The sequence below is a fragment of the Chlorocebus sabaeus genome, chromosome 2 (genome assembly GCF_047675955.1).
Source record: "Chlorocebus sabaeus isolate Y175 chromosome 2, mChlSab1.0.hap1, whole genome shotgun sequence".
Taxonomy (NCBI): Eukaryota; Metazoa; Chordata; class Mammalia; order Primates; family Cercopithecidae; genus Chlorocebus; species Chlorocebus sabaeus.
Window position 1 is genome coordinate 52742389 of NC_132905.1, and position 21468 is coordinate 52763856.

Here is a 21468-nt window from a genome sequence, read left to right on the forward strand (position 1 = left end):
CACTTTCTGAATAAGTGACTTGTGATTACATCCATGTCTCAGGGTCTGCTGCTGGGGGAAGCAAACCAAGACAAAAGCAACAGACTTGGGTCTGCATTTTGACCCCTGTGATTTATCATTTGTTCGACCTTAGGCAGGTCACATAATCACTTTGAGGATTAGTTTTCTCTTTAATAAAATGAGGATAATGAACTGTGAGGGCTGCTGTTAAAATTAAATGAACTAATTAGCTGAGAACCTAATACCAGTGAAAGCTGGATAAATGATAGAGTAGTTATGGCTCAGCTATTATCCACATTTACTATTATAGAATAACTAATCTATGGTGATAAAAGATTCTGGTACTCAGGTGTTTTTTGTTGTTGTTGTTATTGTTTAAGAAATGAGGTCTTCAATAACAGGCTCTGAAATTGAGGCAAGAATTAATAGCCTACCAACCAAAAAAATTCCAGGGCCAGATGGATTCACAGCCAAATTCTACCAGAGGTACAAAGAGGAGCTGGTACCATTCCTTCTGAAACTATTCCAATCAATACAAAAAGAGGGAATCCTCCATAACTCATTTTATGAGGCCAACATCATCCTGATACCAAAGCCCGGCAGAGACACAACAAAAAAAGAGAATTTTAGACTAATATCCCTGATGAACATCGATGCAAAAATCCTCAATAAAATACTGGCAAACCGAATCCAGCAGTACATCAAAAAGCTTATTCACCATGATCAAGTGGGCTTCATCCCTGGGATGCAAGACTGGTTCAACATATGCAAATCAATAAACTTAATCCATCATATAAACAGAACTAAAGACAAAAACCACATGATTATCTCAATAGATGCAGAAAAGGCCTTTGAAAAAATTCAACAGCCCTTCATGCTAAAAACTCTCAATAAGTTAGGTACTAATGGGACGTATCTCAAAATAATAAGAGCTATTTATGACAAACCCACAGCCAATATCATACTGAATGGGCAAAAACTGGAAGCATTCCCTTTGAAAACTGGCACAGGACAGGGATGCCCTCTCTCACCACTCCTATTCAACATAGTGTTGGAAGTTCTGGCCAGGGCAATCAGGCAGGAGAAAGAAATAAAGGGTATTCAATGAGGAAATGAGGAAGTCAAATTGTCCCTGTTTGCAGATGACATGACTGTATATTTAGAAAACCCCATTGTCTCAGCCCAAAATCTCCTTAAGCTGATAATCAACTTCAGCAAAGTCTCAGGATACAAAATCAATGTGCAAAAATCACAAGCTTTCCTATAAACCAATAACAGACAGAGAGCCAAATCATGAGTGAACTTCCATTCACAATTGCTTCAAATAGAATAAAATACCTAGGAATCCAACTTACAAGGAGTGTGAAGGACCTCTTCAAGGAGAATTGCAAACCACTGCTCAACGAAATAAAAGAGGACACAAACAAATGGAAGAACATTCCATGCTCATGGATAGGAAGAATCAATATCATGAAAATGGCCATACTGCCCAAGGTAATTTATAGATGCAATGCCATCCCCATCAAGCTACCAATGACTTTCCTCACAGAATTGGAAAAAACTACTTTAAAGTTCTTGTGGAACCAAAAAAGAGCCCACATTGCCAAGAGAATCCTAAGCCAAAAGAACAAAGCTGGAGACATCACACTACCTGACTTCAAACTATACTACAAGGTTACAGTACCCAAAACAGCATGGTACTGGTACCAAAACAGAGATATAGACCAATGGAACAGAACCGAGGCCTCAGAAATAATACCACACATCTACAGCCATCTGATCTTTGACAAACCTGAGAGAAACAAGAAATGGGGAAAGGATTCCCTATTTAATAAATGGTGCTGGGAAAATTGGCTAGCCATAAGTAGAAAGCTGAAACTGGATCCTTTCCTTACTCCTTATACGAAAATCAATTCAAGATGGATTAGAGATTTAAATGTTAGACCTAATACCATAAAAACCCTAGAGGAAAACCTAGGTAGTACCATTCAGGACATAGGCATGGGCAAAGACTTCATGTCTAAAACACCAAAAGCAATGGCAACAAAAGTCAAAATTGAGAAATGGGATCTAATTAAACTAAAGAGCTTCTGCACAGCAAAAGAAACTACCATCAGAGTGAACAGGCAACCTACAGAATGGGAGAAAATTTTTGCAATCTACCCATCTGACAAAGGGCTAATATCCAGAATCTACAAATAACTTAAATTTACAAGAAAAAAATCAAACAACCCTATCAAAAAGTGGGTGAAGGATATGAACAGACACTTCTCAAAAGAAGATATTTATGCAGCCAACAGACACATGAAAACATACCCATCATCACTGGCCATTAGAGAAATGCAAATCAAAACCACAGTGAGATACCATCTCGCACCAGTTAGAATAGCCATCATTAAAAAGTCAGGAAACAACAGGTGCTGGAGAGGATGTGGAGAAATAGGAACACTTTTACACCACTGGTGGGACTGTAAACTAGTTCAACCATTGTGGAAGACAGTGTGGTAATTCCTCAAGGATCTAGAACTAGAAATACCATTTGACCCAGTAATCCCATTACTGGGTATATACCCAAAGGATTATAAATCATGCTGCTATAAAGACACATGCACGTGTATATTTGTTGCGGCACTATTCACAATAGCAAAGACTTGGAACCAACCCCAAATGTCCATCAATGATAGACTGGATTAAGAAAATGTGGACCATGGAATACTATGCAGCCATAAAAAGGATGAGTTCATGTCCTTTGTAGGGACATGGATGCAGCTGGAAACCATCATTCTGACAAAACTATCGGAAGGACAGAAAACCAAACACCACATATTCTCACTCATAGGTGGGAATTGAACAATAAGAACACTTGGACACAGGGTGAGGAACACCACACACTGGGGCCTGTTGTGGGGTGGGGAGATGGGGGAGGGATAGCATTAGGAGATATACCTAATGTAAATGATGAGTTAATGTGTGCAGCACACCAACATGACACTTGTATACATATGTAACAAACCTGTACATTGTGCATATGTACCTTAGAACTTAAAGTATTAAAAAAAAAAAAAAGAAAGAAATGAGGTCTTGTTATGTTCCTCAGGCTGGTGTTGAACTCCTGACCTCAAGTGATCCTTCCATCTTAGCTAACCAAGTAGTTGGGCTTACAGATATGAACCACCAGGCCTGGCTCTAGTACCCAGTTTTGAATTTAGCATCACTAAAAATGCGCTTCTGAGTCTTTTTCTAATTTTTTTTAGGAAATAGACTTTCGGTGTTCTGATTTTGCTCCCTTGCAGAACTTTCCTTCTATTTAATCTTCTCAGGTATTCATTGTGGCTTTTTGGGAAATGGAGAGAGAGGAATAATGAATAGTTTTAGAGTTAATGGTTAAACCTATTCACACAGGCTTAAAAGTTTATTATGATGGTCTGAGTAGGTTTAAGTATACCTTAGGTACCTTTTTCCTACAGATAATTCAAAAACTCAAGGGCCCAGAATTCTGGTTCATTTATAGTTGGATTAAATAACTAAGGATGCCCACTTCCACTGCTATTACAAAAAAATAGAACCTCCTCCTCTCCAACAGGCGGAAGAGTACTGTTAAGGTGTAAGGCGAGGACATGAAGCAGATGACACTCCATGAGAGCAGAACAAGTTTAGGGTTGCATGAAATTCCACAATCCCAGTGTGTACAAATGCTCCAGTGCAGGTGGCCATTCTTAAAACCTGTCTCACAAGTTATTAGCTTCTATCTGGACTGGTTGTATGTGTCATGCACACACAGATTCTGCAGATCCTAAACAATCTCTGTATTATCAGTCCAATCTGTGTGGATGCATATCAAGGATTAAGGCATCACCGCATACTAAAGCAGTTAGTATTCTCCTGGGAATGGCAGAGCAAGAAACAGAGCCAGCAGCATCTGATGCTGCACATATTTTAACTCCATTCAGTTCTTTCCCTCTCCTTATACTTTTTGCTTCCCTCACCTCTCAAGAAAGAAGTCATTCAGAGGACTCTGGAAATAACCCTGCTCTCAAGGGGGCTATTTTTTGATGTAAATACAACAGAAGCAGAATATGGTCATGTTTCAAAGTTGTATTTAAACATGTGGGTGTGTGGGAACAAGGGTTTTGTGCACCCGTGAATGAAAGCCTAGCAGTTTCCTATTACTGCTATAAGAAGTTAGAGTAAACTTAGTGACTTTAAGACAACACAAACTTATCTTACAGTTCTAGAGGTCAGAAGTCTGAAATGGGTTCGACTGGGTGACAAATCAAGATATTGGCAGGGCTGTACCTCTGTCTAGAAGCTCTAGGGGAGAATCCGTGTCCTTGGTTTTTCCGGCTTCTGGAAAAAGGTTCCTGCATTGCTTAGCTTGTGGTCTTCTTTCATCTTCAAAGTCAGCAAGGGCTCTATAAGTCTTTCTCATATTGCATTCCCCTGACCCTCACTCTTTTGCTTGTCTTTTCCACATTTAATAACCCTATGATTGCACCAGACCTACGTGGATAGTCTCTTTACTTTAAGGTTAGCTGTTTTGCAGCCTGAATTCCATCTGCAACCTGAATTCCCTTTGCCAGGCAACATAATGTTCACAGGTTCTGGGATGAGGGCATGGACATTTTTGGGGGGTGAGCATTGTTTTTCCTAACAAGGAGAGCAGAAGAGCAACAGCAGCTTAGGCATAGTAGACTCCCATGGATTAGAGGAGAGACTCTGACCCTAGCTGCACCCAATTCTCAATTAGTTGGGAAAGGCAGTATTTACCCAGACAGCTCCAGGCTTCACTATTAATCAGTTGTATGATCTTGGACAAGTTGCTTAACAACTCTAAGCCTGAATCTTCTCATTTGTAAAGCAGTTCCTACCTCATGGAATTCTTCACAGGGTTAAATACATAAGAGAAGGCCATTAGCTCAGCATCTGGCACAGAGGCCGTTCTCAATAAATGCTAGCTGCTAGTATTAATAACAACAGCTAACATTCATTGTTAGGATAGAGATAATAACTATTATCTATTTTTCACGAGTACAAAGGGAGGCATGAAGAATAAGTTGCTGAATGTTTTGAGAGCTTTGTAAAATCGGGAGATAAAATGTAACTCTTAAATTATAATTTCGCAAAAAGTCAAGAATTTAAAGCAAAATTTTACTTGGAAATAATTTCAAACATAACAGAAAAATTCCAAGAATAAAAGGACTGTAAAGGACACCCACTTACTTTAACCTAGATTCACCTATTAACACTTTATCCCATTTACTTAATCATCTCGTCTGTGCATATTTATAGCTATGTCTGTCCACCTGTGTTTAAATGTGTGTGTGTACACACACATACACACACACACACAATTTTTTCCCTGAATTAAGACTAAGTTGCATATATCATGGTCTTTACCCCTAAATAATTCAGTGTGTCTTCTTTAAGAATAGGGTATTCTCCCCCTTAGGAATAGGGTATTCTTATATGATTACAGCAAGATTCAGCAAACTTTTTCTATAAAAAGCCAGATAGTTTTACTTTAGGCTTTGTGGACTGCACACAGTCTCTGTTGTGTAGTCTTCTTTGTTGTTTATACGATGCTTTAAATATGTAAAAGTGTTCTTAGCTCACAGGTCGTAGGTTGTCTACCCCTGGACTATGGTGAAATGATCCACTTCAGTAGTTTTAATGTTGATACACTATTCTTATCTAGTATTATCTAATTTATCACACATCTTCCAATTTTTCAAATCAGCCTAGTAATTTCCTTTATGCATTTTCTGTTTCTTTTGGAATCTAGTTTAGGACCTGCCATTGCACTTGGTTGATACTGTTCTTTCATATGATTTAATCTGGGCCATTTCCTCAACCTTTCACTGTCTCTTATAGTATTGATATGTTTAGAAAATACAATTCCTTTTTTAAAAATAGGCCATTCCTAATTTGGGGTTGTCTAATGATAGGAGTCAGTGCCCTAACCTGTATCCCATATAAATGACATCAAAGGCTTTTTAGGGTATCATATCTGGAGACACACAGGGTCCGTTTGCCCCTCACTGATGACTTCCAAGCAATAGCAAATGGAAAAACAAAAACAAAACAAAACAAAACAAAAAAACCCCAACAAACAGAGAATAGAGAAATTCTAAGACAACACTGCTTTAGAGACAGATGATCTTCAGAATTATTAAGTATGTTTTTTTCATCCAATGCTGTTCAAAGCTTTAACTTAAAGCTTGTGTCTCTGTTTCCATCTCTACTAGACATATGAGAAGGCAACTAAATGTTTTGAGAAAAACCAGTTTATTCAGGGAACAGTATGGTGAGAAGTGGAACTCCCAGGTGCCTTTTGTTGATTTTTGAAGTACATACATTCTTAGCTTGTGTATACATCTTAATTTTTGTACATTAACTGGCCAAGGTCTTATCTGTCAGCCTCTGCTCTAGTAGTTCAGCCCCACGTTCAGGTCATGCTGAAAGTCCTGCTGCTCTGTGCACGCTCCAGACTAGTTTTCTGCTTGAAATAATCTTTTCTTCTTTCCTGATTAGAATTATCTTAATCCTTCAGCATCTACTGCAAATGCCCTCCATTTTATGCAGTTCCCAAGGAGAAACAGACTTTTCATTTTTCCATAATGTTTTCTACTGTCCCTTAGTGGCACTGACGACAGTGACGAGGGTAATAATAGTAATAATGTAGCAACTACAAATAATTCAGTAGTTTCCATTGCCAGGCATTGTGCTAGGCACTTATATGCCTTTTTCAACCATGGTATTATTTGTGTATCACAATTATCCTCAGTTTTGGAATAGGAAAATTGAGATCCAGAACCTAAAGTAGTGTGTCTAGGACCACGGTCTCACAGTCTAATAAGCTAGAGGATAAGGACACAGATGCATGGGTCAAAGCCTGTACTCTGTTTCAAAATATTGGAGCAATGGTTTTAATTTTATATATATTGTATGATTATAATAATATTGTTAGCTTAAATTTACTTACAGGGAAACATACAGATATTAAGTGTACAATTCCATGAATTTACATAAGAACGTAACCATTACCTCATCAAAATATCACCCCAGACAGTTCTTTTATGCCTCTTCTCACCATTTCCCTCCCTCTAAACCAGAGACAAGCATTAATAAGATTTCTATCATCACAGATTAGTTTTGTCTATTTTTGAATTGACTGTAAATGAACTCACACAGTATGTATACACATTTGTGTCTGGTTTATTTCACTCAAACTAATTAAAATAATTTTTCTTGAGAGTCAGCCATGTTATGTGTAGCAGTAGCTTGTTGCTTTTTTTTAAATTGTAGAGTAGTGTTCTATTGTATAAATAAGTAACGGTTTTTTGCTACTCTCCTGTTGGTAGACAGTTGGATTGTTTCCAGATTTTGGCTATTATGAATAAAGATGCTATGAACATTCTTGTACAAGCCTTTTAGTAGACACACATTTTCATTCCTTTTGGGTAAATATCTAGGTATAGAATTTCTGGGTCACATACAGGGGCATGTTTTGCTTTATAAAACTTTGCCAAATAGCTTTCCAAAGAAGTTGTACCATTTTACACTCCATAGGCAATGGGTGCGTGTTCTAGTGGCTCCACATCCTTGCTAACATTTGGCATTGTCACCTTTTTAATTTTAGCTATTTTAGTGGGTGTGAGAAAGTGCTGTAGCCAAAGTCCATACTCTTAACCACTGCTTGATGTCATCACGGCCCATTTCACTTTATACAGTAACTTGCATACACATCTGCGCCTTTCCTACTAGGTTCCAAGCCCTCAGGTAGCTAAGATATTCCTTATCATTTTTATAGTCCTTCTGAATCAGAATCTCAATAAATGCTTAATAAATTTTGGCTTGGAACCCATTTTCTGCCAACTTTCAATCATGAGTGTAAAAGAGTAGAGAGAGGAAGAGTGAGGATAATTAATATGACAGGTGTCTGGTGGTATATCCCAGGGCACACTGGCAAGGTCTCAGGACAGCTTAGATTAAAGGAGGTTCAAAACAATAAGATTCTAGGTCTTAATATCTCTCAGCATGCATTATAATCATCTGGGGAACTCTGAAAAAAATGCAGATGTTTTGGCCCCAACCCAGCAGTGGTCATCTTGGAGGATTTCTACCTTAAAAGCCTTAAGCTGGAGACTAGGGAATGCTTGGTCAATGATTAATGAAGCTTACATTTAGTCTCCCAGTTGGTCATTTATATATGTTTGTATGTTTACTTATCTGTCTATGCATATGACAGATATTTGGACTGAGTTGATCTGAGGTGGGCACAGTCATTGGTCTTTTATGGATGTTCCCTAGATGCCACTATTGTGCAGCTAGCGTTAAGAGCAGTGACACAGTAGAATGGAGTGAAGAAATAAGAGGTTTACATTGATGATGATCGTGTTGATCTGTTCCAGAGAGATAATAACCCGACTATGTCTCTCTCTGGAAGTGAGATTATCATGTTTAACCACATGCGTAGATGGAACTACAGTTGAATGACTGCCTAGCTATCCCCTTTATCCTTTGCCAAGTAGACAGAGCCTTTGATCAGCAATCATCTGTCACATTGAAGAATCAAAGGGCACAACACACTTGAGCTAATACCAAAGGCATTCCTTGTAGTCTCTTAATAAATGTACTTGGAGCCCTGAAAGATGTCTACTCCAAACATGAATTCCCAACACTGCCAAAATGATTTGAGTCTAGATGTGACAATCTGTGATATTTCAGGCAGAGCTGAAAGAATTTAACTTGGCATATCAAAGTCTAAAGCCAAAATTGAGTGTCCGATGCGAAATGGACAAACAAAGTCAACGTATTTTGAATGACATTAAGCTAGATGTTATAGCCACCCTATAAGTCTGAGCAGGCCACAGTTTGGCTCTTCTGGAAAGTCTGGTCCTGAACTTCACTCTAAGTGCTCATCTTCACATAGCTACTGAAAATGGCTCAGTAAGGCATAGCCAGACCTCACCCCACTCAGTGAGAGCCATAGATTTTTCATTTGAACAACTGTACGAGTTAGACAAGGGTGTTCACTTGAGAATACTCCCATGCATTTTGTTTCCTCCACCATGGGACAATTGTTCTTTGGTTTAAGATTGCTGCGAGGTGGGCAGAACAGAATTGAAACAATTCTTCCTCAGTTCTCCGTCAACCTTCTTCTTGTCACTTCAAACTTTGTTACCTCCTTGGAGGATGGAGGGGAGAGCTAGGAAGGAGGAACAGGGAAAAATGGAGAAGAGAAGGCAGGAGAGAAAGGTGGTAAGGAAGAAAGAGAAAACAAATTTGTGTGTGTACACGTGTGTGCATGTGTGTGCATGCGTGCACACATGCACAGACAGAAGGGAATTTTCCAATGACAATAACAAATTAGAATCAAAACCCTTCCACTAGGAGGATCCTTACCTATCACAGAGTTTGACACCTCATTTTACAGATGAGGAAACTGAATGCAAGAAAGATGAAAGGATTTATACAAAATGACACAGTAAGTCAGGAGCAGAGCTGGACGAGAGAACTCAGGTGTCCACCACCATCCACCTCCTTCAAAGTGTTCCCTGATAATTTCCATGCTGCCTCATCAAGTCTCCAAAAGAAATAGGCTTCTGGGGGGGGGGCGGAGCAAGATGGCTGAATAGGAACAGCTCCAGTCTCCAACTCCCAGCGCGAGCGACACAGAAGACCGGTGATTTCTGCGTTTTCAACTGAGGTACTGGCTTATTGGCTAGCCATAAGTAGAAAGCTGAAACTGGATCCTTTCCTTACTCCTTATACGAAAATCAATTCAAGATGGATTAGAGACTTAAATGTTAGACCTAATACCATAAAAACCCTAGAGGAAAACCTAGGTAGTACCATTCAGGACATAGGCATGGGCAAAGACTTCCTGTCTAAAACACCAAAAGCAACGGCAGCAAAAGCCAAAATTGACAAATGGGATCTCATTAAACTAAAAAGCTTCTGCACAGCAAAAGAAACTACCATCAGAGTGAACAGGCAACCTACAGAATGGGAGAAAATTTTTGCAATCTACTCATCTGACAAAGGGCTAATATCCAGAACCTACAAAGAACTCAAACAAATTTACAAGAAAAAAAACAAACAACCCCATCAAAAAGTGGGCAAAGGATATGAACAGACATTTCTCAAAAGAAGACATTCATACAGCCAACAGACACATGAAAAAATGCTCCTCATCACTGGCCATCAGAGAAATGCAAATCAAAACCACAATGAGATACCATCTCACACCAGTTAGAATGGCGATCATTAAAAAGTCAGGAAACAACCGGTGCTGGAGAGGATGTGGAGAAATAGGAACACTTTTACACTGTTGGTGGGATTGTAAACTAGTTCAACCATTATGGAAAACAGTATGGCGATTCCTCAAGGATCTAGAACTAGATGTACCATATGACCCAGCCACCCCATTACTGGGTATATACCCAAAGGATTATAAATCATGCTGCTATAAAGACACATGCACATGTATGTTTATTGCAGCACTATTCACAATAGCAAAGACTTGGAATCAACCCAAATGTCCATCAATGACAGACTGGATTAAGAAAATGTGGCACATATACACCATGGAATACTATGCAGCCATAAAAAAGAATGAGTTTGTGTCCTTTGTAGGGACATGGATGTAGCTGGAAACCATCATTCTTAGCAAACTATCACAAGAACAGAAAACCAAACACCGCATGTTCTCACTCATAGGTGGGAACTGAACAATGAGATCACTTGGACTCGGGAAGGGGGACATCACACACCGGGGCCTATCATGGGGAGGGGGGAGGGGGGAGGGATTGCATTGGGAGTTATACCTGATGTAAATGACGAGTTGATGGGTGCTGACGAGTTGATGGGTGCAGCACACCAACATGGCACAAGTATACATATGTAACAAACCTGCACGTTATGCACATGTACCCTAGAACTTAAAGTATAATAATAAAAAATAAATAATAAATAAATAAATAAATAAATAACAAAATACTTAAAAAAAAAAAAAAAAGAAATAGGCTTCTGCCTGCTCCTCACCACCCAACCGCACAAACCAGAGCCTGAAAGGACATTTCAATGAAGTTGAATAGATGGTTTTGTTAGGTGGGGAGCTGAGCATCTGTGGGTGGGCAAAGTAAAAGGAGGCATTCTTCTAAGGAATAGGCTCATTTTTTAACCGACCATAACGCAAAACTTAAGTCTCCAAACTTTCTCAAGACAGGGTTGTAGAAAGGGAAGAGTTATAACACTTCTGATAATTAAATGGCAGTCCTAAGAGATCAATCGTGGCTCTAGAGGCCACATTGCAAAACCACTAACAGTGACATTAATGTGTTTGGGTTACACTTAACAATCTGGATGTTTAATGCTCTTCGACCATTTGTTCCAGGTCACCAGAGGTTAACAAGCCAGTAGTGATTATAAACATAATTGTGTTTCATGAGGCTACGTTGTCAGCTTGAAAAACAGAACAAAGCCTCATCAATAATCTTTACTTTCTTCTAGGAGCAAGCCAGTACATGTTGAATAAATACATTGACACTCACTGTTGTGTTTGAAGATTCTTATGGTTGCACCTGAGAGTCGGGCCCCAAGCACAAGCGATGTGTGGTTTAACTCATCACTTAAAATGAGGCATCCCTGTGCAGAAAGCAAGCACACAAAACACAAGCCAATAAATAAAACCAAGGAAAAACAACTTGAGGGGACAGGAAGGCACTTTAAAACCCGCAACACCAATTTCTAAAACTCACTTTAATTTTAAAAGGCCAAGAGTTTAACCTGGTGTCTATATGGATAAAATCATGTATAGCAGTCAGCTGATGGAGATGGGAGTTGTTTTAAGATATTACATGTTCACAGCAACATTTACATATAGTTTGCAGTCGAGAAGTTCATCCAAGATCTTTGTTAAGCAACCAGGGACAGCCTAAAGTGTTGATCTCTGACAGGAAGATTGGTAGATTTTTGGGTGGGTTATGAACTTGTAGGGCCACTTCCATGAGGGATTATTTGGAACAGTTTTAGTTATTCCTACTGAAAGGCAGGGGTCTTTTGTGCAGGACAATTTAATCTCTTACTTCTGATTCTCGTTTTCCACTGTATTAACATCCCATGTAGGCAAAAACATCACTGTTTTACAGTCAAAAACTTTGAATATGGAAAAGTATAGATGGCAATTCAGTCTGCGGTATGTGGATTAAGTCAGTCTAACTTACTGCTTGCAAATTACTCTTTGTAAAATTATTTTTCTTTTTAAGTTAAACATTTCTAAATTGTAAAACTGCTTAAGCATACCAAAAATGCAGGCAAATTATGGTGAACCTTTGTCTTTTGTGGCCTTCCAGAATCTTTGAATTTTCCCTTATATTTCTATAGTTTCACACATAGCATGTTTTGAGTTTTTCTGAGGCAAAAGCCACAAACATTCCCATATATTTGTACTCTAGATATATGCAGTTTTGTAATTTTTCTGGTGGAACATTTAGGAGTTATTTGTAAGCCTGGGTTCAAGCAATTCTCCTGCCTCAGCCTCCTGAGTAGCTGGGACTATAGGTGCGCGCCACCACGCCCAGCTAATTTTTGTATTTTTAGTAGAGATGGGGTTTCACCATGTTGACCAGGATGGTCTCGATCTCTTGACCTTGTGATTTACCCGCCTCGGCCTCCCAAAGTGCTGGGATTACAGGCATGAGCCACCGTGCCCATCTCAGCCATACTTCTAACAAGGACCTGCTCAGAGTTACAATTCTTAGGAGTAATACAGTAGAAGACAATTATGTTAACAAACTTCTCACCTTTCCAACTAATGCCGGGATATTCATTGAGTTAGTTGCGAATCCCATCCCAAAGACCATAGCTGCTTCCACATTCAGGAACTTAGCCACAAGGTCCTCCAGCTCCTTGTGCTTATCCAAGGTGCCTGCACATAAAATTACATGAGGAGTGAGCCTTCACTTTTCAACAAGGCCAAGATTGAAAACTCAAATTCCAGTACATACACATCACCAAAAGACCTATACAAGAGTGCTTGTAGCAGGAAGATTTGCCATTGCCCGAATCTAGAAATAGCCCAAATATTCAACTATTGTAGAATGGAAAAATACAATGTGGGGTATTTGTATAGTGGAATTCAACACAGCAATGAGAAAGAACGAACTACTGCTCCACACAACGTTGTGGATAAATCTCACAAAGCTGTTGTTGAGTGAAAGAAGTCAGATATCTAAAAAAGTACAGGCTATATGATTTCGTTTACGTAAAGTTTGCAAACAGGCAAAACAAATCTACAGTGTTAGAGGTCAGGATAGTAGTTATTTTTATTAGGAGCATGAAGATGGTTTTTAGATTCTCTGAATGTTCTATTTCTGCATTTGTTACGTAGGTATGTTTGCTTTGTGAAGATCCATTGAGCTGTATACTTACGACTGGTGCACTTTTCACCATGCCATAAGTGAAATAAAATTTACAAAAAACACCCACAATTCTCTCTTTTTACTCTACATCTCACAAGCAATTAATTAAATTATAATCCCATCAGAGTTTCCCCACACCTAAATGCAAAACGGATTCAATGACTTCCATAGATACCAATAATTTATTGAATCTTATAATTTATTGAACCTTTGGAATGTACTAGATACTGTGTTAAGCCCACTATTTATGTTCTCTCATTTTATCTTAGAAGCCAATAATGCAGGTATTTTTACTTCACAGATAAGAAAACTGAGAGTTAAGAGGTTACCAATAAAAAGCAACAGAGATAATCTAGTTTAACTCCAAAGTGTAGTTTTTACCTCTTTACAATCGCTTATATGTTTGCCCTTTGATCCCTCCTTAAACATAATCCCCTCATGCTTTGCTACAGCAAATGTCGATGCTCGCTCCTCATATTTTCTGTTTGCTATCACTTGAACTCCTAGGTCTGCACAGTTCAATATGGTAGCCACCAGCTATCTGTGGTTAGTGCAATGGAGAAACTGAATTTCAAGTTTTATTTAATTTTAAGTAACATAAAATGTAAAGCTAAAGCATAGTAAAGTGCATTTCACCAACTGCAAATTTATTTTTTGATAGCATTATATTTCATATTAATTATTGGAAATTTAATGTCTTTATTAAGATGTGCTATAAGTATAAAATATGTGTCATTTTCTGAAGCCATAGTACGATGACAAAAAGAATGTAAAATAGTACTTTTTTTTTTTGAGATAGAGTTTCGCTCTGTAGCCAAGGCTGGAGTACAGTGGCGTGATCTTGACTCACTGCAGCCTCGGCCTCCCGGGTTCAATCAATTCTCCTGCCTCAGCCTCCCGAGTAGCTGGGACTACAGGGGCATGCCCCCATGCCCGGCTAATTTTTTGTATTTTAGTAGCGATGGGGTTTCACCGTGTTGCCCAGGGTGGTCTCGAACTCCTGAGCTCAGGCAATCCACCCGCCTTGGCCTCCCAAAGTGCTGGGATTACAGGTGTGAGCCACTGCACCCAGCCCGATATTTTTTATAGTGATTACACATTTAAATGACAATAGTCTGATATACTGTGTTAAAGAAAATGTTTAATTAAATTGATTTTACCGTTTTTTTCCTTATTAAATGTGGTTATTAGAAAATTTAATATTACACATGTGTCTTGCCTCTTGTTTTTATTGAGCAATGCTTTCTAAATGTATAACTGACAGAACGGAAAAATGTACAAGTGGAGAGATGCTGTAATTTACACACATAGAACATAGGAGCCGTTGCTCGGATTTAAGTTACAGGAGTATTGTTAGCATGTTTAGGGCCGCTATAAACATACTTCCTTTTGCCCAAGGATCAACATAGTTTAATATACAGAGTATGATATAAGAATGTATTTAAATTGATAAATTAGTTTTCTTACTGTGCTAAAATAGTACGAAGGTACTGAATGGTCAGTTCTAAGATTTCTATTGCATTTCATGTTGAAGAGGACACTTCTTGATCTTTGCCGTTCATGAGAGGTCACACTGAGGGGCCTTGCTTTTCAAACCAGAATTTATTTATCCCCAATTTATTAGAAGACATAGTAAAACAAGCGTTCTAGGCCAGGTGCGGTGGCCCACACCTGTAATCCCAGCATTTTGGGAGGCCGAGGCAGGTGGATTACCTAAGGTCAGGAGTTCAAGACCAACCTGGCCAACATGGTGAAACCCCATTTCTATTAAAAATACAATAAATAAATAAATAAATAAATAAATTAGCCTGGCATGGTAGCACATGCCTGTAATCCCAGCTACTCAGGAGGCTGAGGCAGGAGAATTGCTTGAACCCGGGAGGTGGAGGTTACAGTGAGCCGAGATTGCCCCACTGCACTCCACCCTGGGTGAGAGAGTGAGACTCCATCTCAAAAAACAAAAAACAAAAAACAAAAAACAAACAACAACTACAACAAAAACAAGTGTTTTTTTCTGTTTTTTTTTTTTTTTTTTGATTATACTTTAAGTTCGAGGGTACATGTGCACAATGTGCAGGTTTGTTACATATGTATACATGTGCCATGTTGGTGTGCTGCAGCCATCAACTCGTCAGGACCCATCAACTCATCATTTACATTAGTTATAACGCCCAATGCCATCCCTCCCCCTTCCCCCCTCCCCATAATAGGCCCCGGTGTGTGATGTTCCCCTTCCCGTGTCCAAGTGATCTCATTGTTCAATTCCCACCTATGAGTGAGAACATGCGGTGTTTGGTTTTCTGTTCTTGTGATAGTTTGCTGAGAATGATGGTTTCCAGCTGCATCCGTGTCCCTACAAAGGACACAAACTCATTCTTTTTTATGGCTGCATAGTATTCCATGGTGTATATGTGCCACATTTTCTTAATCCAGTCTGTCACTGATGGACATTTGGGTTGATTCCAAGTCTTTGCTATTGTGAATAGTGCTGCAATAAACATACGTGTGCATGTGTCTTTATAGCAGCATGATTTATAATCCTTTGGGTATATACCCAGTAATGGGATGGCTGAGTCATATGGTATTTCTAGTTCTAGATCCTTGAGGAATCGCCATACTGTTTTCCATAATGGTTGAACTAGTTTACAATCCCACCAACAGTGTAAAAGTGTTCCTATTTCTCCACATCCTCTCCAGCACCTGTTGTTTCCTGACTTCTTAATGATCGCCATTCTAACTGGTGTGAGAGATGGTGGTATCTCATTGTGGTTTTGATTTGCATTTCTCTGATGGCCAGTGATGACGAGCATTTTTTCATGTGTCTGTTGGCTGTATGACTGTCTTCGTTTGAGAAATGTCTGTTCATATCCCTTGCCCACTTTTTGATGGGGTTGTTTTTTTATTCTTGTAAATTTGTTTAAGTTCTTTGTAGGCTCTGGATATTAGCCCTTTGTCAGGTGAGTAGATTGCAAAAATTTTCTCCCATTCTGTAGGTTGCCTGTTCACTCTGATGGTAGTTTCTTTTGCTGTGCAGAAGCTCTTTAGTTTAATTAGATCCCATTTGTCAATTTTGGCTGTTGTTGCCGTTGCTTTTGGTGTTTTAGACAGGAAGTCTTTGCCCATGCCTATGTCCTGAATAGTATTCCCTAGGTTTTCTTCTAGGGTTTTTATGGTATTAGGTCTAACATTTATGTCTCTAATCCATCTTGAATTAATTTTCATATAAGGAGTAAGGAAAGGATCCAGTTTCAGCTTTCTACTTATGGCTAGCCAATTTTCCCAGCACCGTTTATTAAATAGGGAATCTTTCCCCCATTTCTTGAAAAACAAGTGTTCTAATAGTCAATCTGACTCAAAATTTGGTGCAATGTTTAAAGTTTACATTGTAATTTCAAACTTTGTATCATCAAAGATATATTATGGAACAGGAAGAGAAACTGGTATTTAGGAATAAAACATGGGCATATCATTTGCCAGATTTGCATTTACCTAAAACAGGCTTCTTCCCAATGGGAATGGTTCCAAGAATAGACAGTGAAAAGGCCAACAGCCTGGGTATGAGGAGACTAGGTTCTGGCTTTAGCTCTTCCATTACCAGCTGTGTGGCCTCTGGTTACCTTTCCTGGAAGTTTGCACAGGGATTCAGATAAATGCCATTTTAGGCTTTCCCAATGTTGCACGTGCTATTTCCTCCACATAAAATCATCTTTTTGCCCTTCATCTTTTCTCTGAAGCCTTTCTCAGCTTCCCCAGGGAAAACTCGTCATTCTTCTCTTCTGAGATTGAAAAACATTTATCATATGATGATTGCAGCACTTATTAAGTTGAACTGAGAATGTTCCCCAGGCAATCTTCTCTAGTACAGAAAGAGTCCTTGGGGTGCAGATACTGTGTGTGAGACCCCATGACTTCCATAGATACTGACAATAGTATCATAGATGGCCATAGTGTCAGACATTCTATGATGGTGTCATAGATGTTTGTCTTACCAACCACAGTGTCTAGCACAGTGCTGACACATAGTAGGTACTTGTAGAGTTATATGGGGTCTTTTGATGAATAACGAAGACAGGGCTGAACTTAGAGTAGGAGATGGCACAGGGAAGAAGATCAAAAGGCCATGCAATGCCAAGGCAATAAGGTGACTAGGCAGTGAATACCAGCCTGAAGACATTCATTCCTAGAGAAGTCTTCTAGGCATAAGGTGCCCAAACTTTGCCAACTTGATATATTTCCCCTTTCCTGCCCAGAGGGTCAGGTGACAACTGGTCCAGTCACCCAGAAGTGCATGAGTAGAAGTTCATGATGCAACTCCATTTGTCTTTCTCCACCCTTAATCTTTCCAAAACCTGGTATCTCAGGAGCTTAACCTACAACAGTTGCATCACTAAAAGTTGTTAGGTTAATGTGGAATGTGTTGTCACACAAACAGCCAGCCAACTCATGAGAAGTGGGTGTGTCTAAGACCATTCTGAGAAATTGCTCACTACAAGATCCTTTCCATTAGACCTGGCTTAAAGACAGGGAGGAGGCTAGGCACAGTGGTTCATGCCTATAATCCCAGCACTTTGGGAGGCTGAGGCAGGAGGATTACTTGAAGTCAGGAGTCTGAGACCAGCCTGGCCAATACGGTGAGAACCCCATCTCTAAAAAATAAATACAAAGTAAAGTACCTGGGCGTGGTGGTACGCACCACCCCAGCTATTTGGGAGGCTGAGGTGAGAGGATTGAGCTTAGGAGGTTGAGGCTGAAGTGAGCTATGATCACATCACTGCACACCAGCCTGGGTGACAAAGCAAGATCTCATTAAAAAAAAAAAAAAAAAAAAAAAAAGAAAGAAAGAAAGAAAAGGAAAAAGAAAACAAAGGAAAAGAGAGGAAAAAGGAAATGCCAGTGTCCATCTGAGGTCTGAGGTCCCCAGACACAGTCCTTTTTCAGGATTTCCAGTGGGCACGTGGTTAGCAAAGTGCTTTTTAGCTGTTAGATGCAAGACCAATTTCTATGACCAGATATTTCACAGCCGAGTTACAAGTTAAGAGCGGTTTTGCATCTAGGGGCTTACCTTCATTTATATAGAAAACAATAATCCCCAAACTCTATTACCATGGAATTTCTCTGTTTAGTGTTCATAGCTCAGACTTTATTAACAAACCTGAAAGATTCCCAGGATGGCTGAGGATCTTTCACCACTTCTACTTCAGGAAGCCATGCCTTTGAAAATCAGATTGGACTGGTCTGGCGTGAGGTGGGTTTTTAAAGGAATAATGAAAAGTCTTCATTTTAATCAAGGGCTGCTTTACTCTTCCTGCTCTTCATATTCAAAAAATAAAAATGTAGGAAGAGCTTGGGGAAATAAAGTAGTCACTAGAAGCTTTGCTTTCTACAAACATTCATTCAGGCTATACCCTGATTGTGTAAAGGTGTCAACTTGCAGTTTGGTGGTCCAAGTACTTAGGTAATTCTGGAAATCAAGTACAACATTTTGTCTTTGGTATACAAATATTGGCATTTTTTAACTCCTAAGAAAGCATAGTTATAATGCTAGCTGAAGGTATAAATAAACCCACAATAGCTTTTTTTTCTGTTTCTCTGTGACATTTCAGTCTCTGAAAGTCAATAACAGCCATAAATTGACTATTGACAATGGATCTCCAAATTGCTGTGTTATGCCTATAATGAATCTTATTTTTGTCCTGGTGGTTCATTTATCCAGTGTTATACTCAAAACCTGCTTTATAAATAAAATAAGAAACACAAACTGGAAGTATCCTCTTGTCAGCTCTCTAAGTAGTGTTTTCATGTGCGAAGTGCCACGTTTGCTGCCATCAGTCAAATAAAAAATTAGATTCAAGATAAAGTACCAATATTCTATCTATGGACTATATGCATGTCTACTGAATTTTTGTTGATACTGACTGGCTCGTACTCTTTAGGCAGATATTACTGGCCTACATATTAACGTTGGTTAATAGCAAAGAGTGTGGGTGTTATTAACAAACCTGTTTCACAACTACTAATTCTTCTTTTGTAGCCCACATGAAGACTATTTTCCAAATTGTAACTGTAGCCACTTGTGGTCCAGAGTGTCCTGTTCATAAACTGTTCCTTAGACCTGGCCTAACAGCAGGCTGTTTGTAATGGGGACCTGCCAGCTGTCCCATCTTGCCATTCACATTGTGAGTCAGAGCTATGAGTTCACATCTGTGGCACTTTGCTTGAACTGGCAATTCTTGCATTAAAGCCAGCATTCACATTCTGCTTAAAGAATTCCACCTTGGAGTTCATCCTTCGGAAGCATTTGGGGTACTCTGCTGCCTCTTTGATCCACTTCCGTCCAGTCTAATGGAGGTTATGGAACGATATTGCTTCTCGAGTGACTTTGTTTTTCTGGCCAACATTACGAGATAGTCTGGAAGAAGCCAGATGTAGTATCTGAAATGGGTCTAGGTCATACAGTTACACTGAGCATAGGCCACTGCTGCTGGGCTAAGAGACCCTCCATCATGGTGAAGTCTGGAAAAATGGCAGAAATAACTTTCAACTACCCACTTACTCAGGCCTTCATTTTAAACAAACCACAAATCAAATATTAGCAAATATTAGATCAGATGTAAATAAAAACCTTAAGTGGGGCATAGGTATATAATTATGATGGTCCTTCAGATAAAGTAATTCTGATGAGAGAAGATTTTCTAAGTAGACAGAATAATAACTTCTCTCTCATCCCCTGGTCTCCATTATCTTTTTTTAAAGTTTTATTGATTTTTATAAATAATGTGTAATGAGTGTTCACCAATGTATGATGATTGCTTAATTTAATCTTCATACTCTATATCCTCTCTAATCCTCACACCTACACATATTCTATAAAGTAAGCAACTGTATCCTTATTTTACTAGTGAGGAAACAGGTATCCTTATTTTACAATGTGATGCTACTTAAAGGAGACAGAACTGATAAATGCAGACCATCTACTTCACAATGTGCCAAGCTAATATACTGAAATGTTTTAAGCCTTATCTCAATTGTCATCCAATTTTTTGAGGTGGGTACTATTATTATCTTCATTTTATAGATGAGGAAAAAAAAAAACTTGAGAATTTAGTTCACCCTCAAGACTCCCTTGGAGGTTCCAAGGTCACACAGTTAGTAAGTTTAGAGCCAAGATTCAAATTAGCATGTCTGACTCCAGAGATGAAACGCTTCATCACAATTTCATGGCTTTTTCCAAAGCAGGAAATTTTGGCAGCTGCTAGCCCAAGGGGTGCTAAGCATCTGTATGTTCTTAAATATATAAAGATTTGTTGTTACAAACATCACAGACAATTTATTGAAATATTAATGTATGCATGTTCTCCTTAAAAAGTTTTTATTCCCCCCCTTCCATGTTTCATAAGTAACCAGGTTGGGTTTAGTTTTTGCTTATAAAGAGGTTCATGATACAGGGTCCAAAGCAGGAATTACTTCCTTTCAGTCTTTATAAAAGCTTACACAAACTGAAAGGATTCCATTAGGAGTACTCAAAGGAAAGGAATCAAGGTATGTGAAGCAGAGAGCATAAAGAGGATTGGTCAAGACTGGAGTCAACGGATCCATTCATATCTCTTGATGGTAGCTGCCTGGGGACAGTTGCAAGTTGCATGAACATGGCTTGGATGCTAGATACTGGTCTCTATCCTCACCATAGACTCCTCAGCCTCCAGCATAGGACAGAGACACTAGGTTTCTGGGCCACAGGGCTTGTATTTAGTTAAACAGTGGGTCAACAGTGTTGACCAGTGTGGTTGTGGGACCAAGGACCAGGAGAAAGCCCTGATGTTGGGAGCTGCATAATAATCTAAAAGCTTTGCTCCATCTTGAGAAATGGGAGCCCCAGTATGGACTAAAAGTAGAAATCCAGATTGGGAATTGGGTCCAATATTAACTTGGTAATAAAAAAAGGAACTGGAGTAATTCTTGCACTCTTGAGTTTGTGATACACATGGCCTTTCCATTCATTAACTATGTTACCTTGGGAAAGTTATTGAGACTTTCAGGACTTTGG

At 39.1% G+C, this 21468-nt stretch overlaps 1 protein-coding gene across 2 annotated transcripts in view; it reads right to left on the reverse strand.

The window, feature by feature from the left end:
* Nucleotides 1-21468, reverse strand: part of SPTLC3 (serine palmitoyltransferase long chain base subunit 3) — a 194543-nt gene that overhangs the window by 81453 nt on the left and 91622 nt on the right. For both annotated transcript variants that reach the window (XM_073008457.1, XM_073008455.1), the window contains 2 exons: nt 12807-12931; nt 11556-11649 (listed from right to left, as the gene is read on the reverse strand). In XM_073008457.1, the coding sequence (XP_072864558.1) occupies nt 11556-11649; nt 12807-12931 (219 nt within the window). The remainder of the gene's footprint in view (nt 1-11555; nt 11650-12806; nt 12932-21468) is intronic.